This window comes from Penaeus japonicus, unplaced genomic scaffold, assembly GCF_977035675.1.
Source record: "Penaeus japonicus unplaced genomic scaffold, GWHDUDI00000001_assembly GWHDUDI00000008, whole genome shotgun sequence".
Classification (NCBI taxonomy): Eukaryota; Metazoa; Arthropoda; class Malacostraca; order Decapoda; family Penaeidae; genus Penaeus; species Penaeus japonicus.
This window is the reverse complement of record NW_028234410.1, coordinates 35,881,245-35,886,244: the sequence shown is the minus strand read 5'-3', so window position 1 is coordinate 35,886,244 and position 5,000 is coordinate 35,881,245. Positions and strand designations below refer to the sequence as shown.

The 5,000-nt window shown below is 33.9% G+C and overlaps 1 protein-coding gene across 2 annotated transcripts in view; it reads left to right on the top strand.

Moving 5' to 3' along the window:
- The window catches only part of LOC122268036 (beta-secretase 1), a 13,544-nt gene that overhangs the window by 8,540 nt on the left and 4 nt on the right, over nucleotides 1-5,000 (top strand). For both annotated transcript variants that reach the window (XM_043038266.2, XM_043038265.2), the window contains exons 8-10: nucleotides 130-298; nucleotides 751-867; nucleotides 2,049-5,000. The exon at nucleotides 2,049-5,000 is cut by the window's right edge and continues 4 nt beyond it. In XM_043038266.2, the coding sequence (XP_042894200.2) occupies nucleotides 130-298; nucleotides 751-867; nucleotides 2,049-2,242 (480 nt within the window). In that variant the 3' untranslated portion in view covers nucleotides 2,243-5,000. The remainder of the gene's footprint in view (nucleotides 1-129; nucleotides 299-750; nucleotides 868-2,048) is intronic.

Genomic DNA, 5,000 nt, shown 5'->3' with positions numbered 1-5,000 from the left:
GATAATTGGTTTGTTTCTGAATATTATCATTATTGTTATTATTATTTTTATCACTATTATTATTATTATTATTATTATTATTTCTTTTGTTATTACAAATAAACAACTACTATCTCCTTTTTTTGCCAGATATGGGATGCATTTCCAAACATATCAGTCCACCTGGCTCATAGCAACAACTCTGCCTTCACTATCACGATACCACCTGCCTCATACCTCCGGCCAGCCCTCGACATCTCCGAGTCAGGTGATTGCTGGGTGCTGGGGATCGAGGAGTCCCACACAGGCACGGTATTAGGTGAGATATCCATTACCAAAAGAGTTTTGTTGTTGTTGTTAGAGGTGGGTTGGGTCACTTTGCTTATATATGTGGAAGGGAGGGAGTATTGATGACCCAAAGTGTTTGGAAATATGTTGTAAGAATACCATTAACATTTTCCTCATATTTTTCGAATTCTTACATAGGTTTTGTCATTACTCAAGGAATGCTATATATGTATTTTAATGGCCAAGGAATCTTGCGTCTTCAATATGCTTCTGTGAAGCTTTTCATTAGGAAAATTGTCAGTCCCTTCTTTTTTCTTTTTTTTTTTTTTTTTAGTCGATAATCTTAATTGTCTTTTCACACAATTTGAAATGTCCATCATGATATCCCATTGGCAACAAGATTTTTCCTTTAATGTTCCTCTTATTAATTCCAAAAAGACAGTCAATGTAAAACAAACCCTTTCACTTTCTTCTCATTTTCAGGCGCTGTCATTTTGGAAGGGCTCTGTGTAACCTTCGACCGAGCTCATGCTGCAGTAGGATTTGCTGAGTCGTCATGCGGGCCAGATGTGAAGCTAAGCAGTGTTTACAATGGATCAGGTATGTGTACATATATACATATCTCACAGTGATTTAAAGTAACTTGAGTAAATTTGAAAGGTTCTCCATTTAAAGTGAAATTTTTACAGAATTAATTTCAGAGCAAAAAGTGAAGCAAGATGTTTATTTTGAAACAAAAAAACGACACAGATTTTCGACACGGATTTCAAACCACTCTATAGATTATCTATTGATTTTAAATAGTTGAAATAAAGGGAATGAGATATCAAACTGCTAGTTAGGTATATTCATAGTTATAAAAATCGTCTTCTTCTCAAATCATTAATAAATTGAGGTATTGTGTTCCTTGTCGAAGTAAGGTAAGTAACGTGGGGTCAGTTTTAAGAAATCACATGCCTCACATGAGCCAGATACTCAGGTGAATTTTTAGGCTAAAATGGGAAGAGACGGTGGTATGATTTCTTTTTTTTTTTTTTTTATCAGCACATGTAGCACAAACAGAAATGGTAACAAACACCTGTTGGTAACAAGGGAGAGACACTAAGAGAGAAACTAATCAGTTTAGGGCTACATGACAATCAATAGGTAAAACAGGCCATTGACTGATTGACTGAAACACCAAGGATCTCCCAAAATCCCATTCTGTTTTCTTGTTTTATGAAAGGTTTCAAGTCCTTTCCCTTACTCACTCATGTGTTGTAATTTGAAGCAAATATAAGCAAAGAGATCCTACTTCACTCACCTTTTTCTCAGTGTTATGCGTGTCCCGTACTTTACTTTAGCACAGAGCATTACAAATACAGTTCGTTACACCAGATACAGCAGGTTCTTCTTTATACGCTCATAACAAAAACGTCAAGCACTGTGACAATGTAAGACTATGCAATATATAGGGATATATTTGCATGTATTTAGATATAAGGATAATATTGACTGGAAAAACTGTAATATAATTTCTTGTTGATTTCTAGATTTACAGTTGAAAGTTGCACAGCCAGAATTTGCATTATCTCTTCTCCTTTGCAAGAATTACATTTTTAAGATAAGGCTTATGAGTTACTCATATATTATTATTGAAATTTTATTAATTATAATTTATGATTCTTTAGTAATACATCATATTTTTTTTCTCCAAATATTTAAAAAAAAAAAAAAAGGAAGATACACCACTCCTTTTTTTTCTAATCAAGGAACTCTTCTAAATTATTCTAACACTTCAGACTGGCATTCGTGCGTGTACGCCCCGAGTACAGTGGACGGGCTAACTCTTGCCTCCTACATCATGCTGGGACTGTTGGCACTCCTCTCAGTGCCGCTGGTGCTGGCTGCCCTGCGCTGGGCCTGGAGGTCGTTCGTGGTGCCGAGACTCAACCCAGAAGTGCCATTCCTGACTCTGGACGAGACCAACACCTGAGACACCTGAGCATAGGAGTTCAACGGTTAATTTTTCAATGTTTTGGTGTTCAGTCACAGGTGATGAGAGCCGGGTGTCTGTGTGTGTCTGTGCTCTAAGAGTCGTGAGTTTTCCAATGGGGCGATTTTTTTTAGGGAAGGGGAATAGAATTATTGTTTCATTTTGAGAGGCTATTGTTGTCTTGGATTAGGAATTTTGTGCTAAATGAGGAAAGAGTAAATGACATACTGCCATTCCATATCATAAGTAGGTTTTGCCGAGACAAACAAACAAAACCGAAAAATTATTCGAAATAATCAATCACTGCTTATAACATTTAGTCTACTGTGTTGGTGCTATTGTCAATTGCATTTACATTGAAATCATCACCTCAATTTAGAGTACTGTAAGTGCCCAAAAATGTACATTTACATTTCTATTATAAGGAGTAACAAAATACCAGAGATAATGGTGTTTGGAAGTATATATATCCATTTAAGAAACAGGTATGGCCTGATTTTTTTTTCCCCCCTAATATTTAATGTTTACAAGAATACTACTTTGGTCATATGCATGTAAAATGTTATATGAATGTGAGAAGTTGATTTTTCTATTGGTAGTGTCAGAGCTATAGAGCACTCCAGATAAGATAGCTGTTTTTGTGATTAAACTGCCTTGACTTAAAAGTATCATAAGTATCGTTGTATGTTATCTTTTTATGGAATGTTGGTAATTAATGATAATATGTAATGGTGTGTGTGTGTGTGTGTATACGGAGTCCAATTGTCGTGGAAGACCTCAAGAAATAAGTAGATGCACTATATCCGTATTTTCTCTTAGTTAGCTAAGTTTGCTAAATTTCTAAAGTGTTCACTCAAATTCTCCACTTCATCTTTAATATGTGGAAACCATTCATTCTCTGATATTATATAAGAGATATTATTCTTCTTGTAAAGATAGAGTTTTATCTTTTCTACAAACTCCTTTTATTTGTGTCACTTTGTCCTAAATAATCTCTCAAAATTTGCATTACTAAAAGAAGGAGGGGATTGATATGGCTTCTAAAAGTATAGTGGAATATATTGGGAAGTAGGTGAGCAGATTGAAGTGTACAGCCCTTATTGTTTTAGAGCACGTACGAGAAAATTTGTATGTTGACGGGTAAAAGTTGGGGGAAAACTGAAATTGAAAGTTGCCCAATGGTTTCTGCTAGTCATACAATTTGCTAAGTGAGAGAAAACAACACTTTTATAATGTACGTACTTCTTGGTTATATACTAGTGTATCTTAATCAATCTGCCATGAAGCTATAAGGGCATACTCCTTTTCTGTATAGATATCCTCTGAAGCATCACTTTTCCATGCATATTAGAAAGTACTAGTTTGGCATATTTTGACGCTGCTTCTCGTCAAATCCGGAGAAATTAGAAACTAGACAAAAGAACTACGATTTTGGTAAAGTACATTTGAACTACATAGTACCCCTAGGTAAACTTACCTTTTTTGATTGTTACTACTTGTCATTTATAGGGATAAGTAAGGACAGGTGGTAAGGCTAAGGACATTTCAAAATAATGTTTAATCAGTGCTTTAAAGTGATGGATATTTGGGGTGAGTTTTCACACTATCAAATTATCTTCTTGAAATGTCTGCCTTATGATGACTTAGATAACTTTGTTATAGAGCATTTAAAAGAGAGAAAAAAAATGGACTTCACAGCGAAAGTTTCATTTCCTCTTATATCTATATTGATAAGAAATTCAGAATCTCATAGTACAATGTTTTATAAGGAAGTACCTGTCAGTGTCGTGGTACAGCTTATATTGAATTGAGATAATTAGAATTATTTCAGTGTTAGCACATGTTATTGGGCATTAGGATGAAATATCGAATAGTCTTCATTTCAGCCTTTAGTGCAGGATATACATGTAAAGATACAGGAGTATGATTATCTTTCGGCCAAAAAAATATATTAAACTGTTGTCACAAGAAAGTTGATTCAGTCACTATTGATAGTCACAGGTTTAGACCCTTAAGATACATGTTTATGAATTTTGGTCTGCTCTTTAAAAAAAAAAAAAAAATGAATAAAATAAAAAAAAATCTTTGGTCATTTAGATCACTTGATATAGATGCCTTATTTTTCATACTCAGAATGTATAGTATCTGCCTCTCAGTGCCTTTAATGCTGCTTGAGATGAATTAGATTTTTAGTATGATAAGTACTGGACTGAAATAGTTATTATCAGGTGATAGTCAAAGGTTATTAAATATTTTTGTAGAGGTTATGCCATGCTTTTGTTGTTATTATGATTTCATGGTGTTCAGTGCTGTTAGATTTCACTAGGGTTAATTTGCCAGTGAAAGATGAAGAAAACATTTTACTATTGGTATTCTATTTCTTTAAATAGTTAAATATAACTTTTAACGTATCCCATCCATTCAGGTATCAGTTAGTGCTTGTATGGCAGTCAGAAGCTTTAAAGAAAATCAATTGTTCGTTTTAAAAAAAAGTTACTTATACATATATACATACATATACATATATAAGTGTTCTGTATATATGTATGTATATATATGTGTATACATGTGTTTTCTTTCTTCTTATTCATTTCCTTCTTCTTTTTCTTCATCCACTTGGTAACCAACAGTGCTATAAAGAATAACAGTGCTAAAATGGTAGCTAACTCTGTATCCACTTGTATAGGTTTTGTATAGTAACAACTTATGTGTTTATAGCTTTTCTCCGTAAAACGTTTTTCCTTATGATTAGCACCGT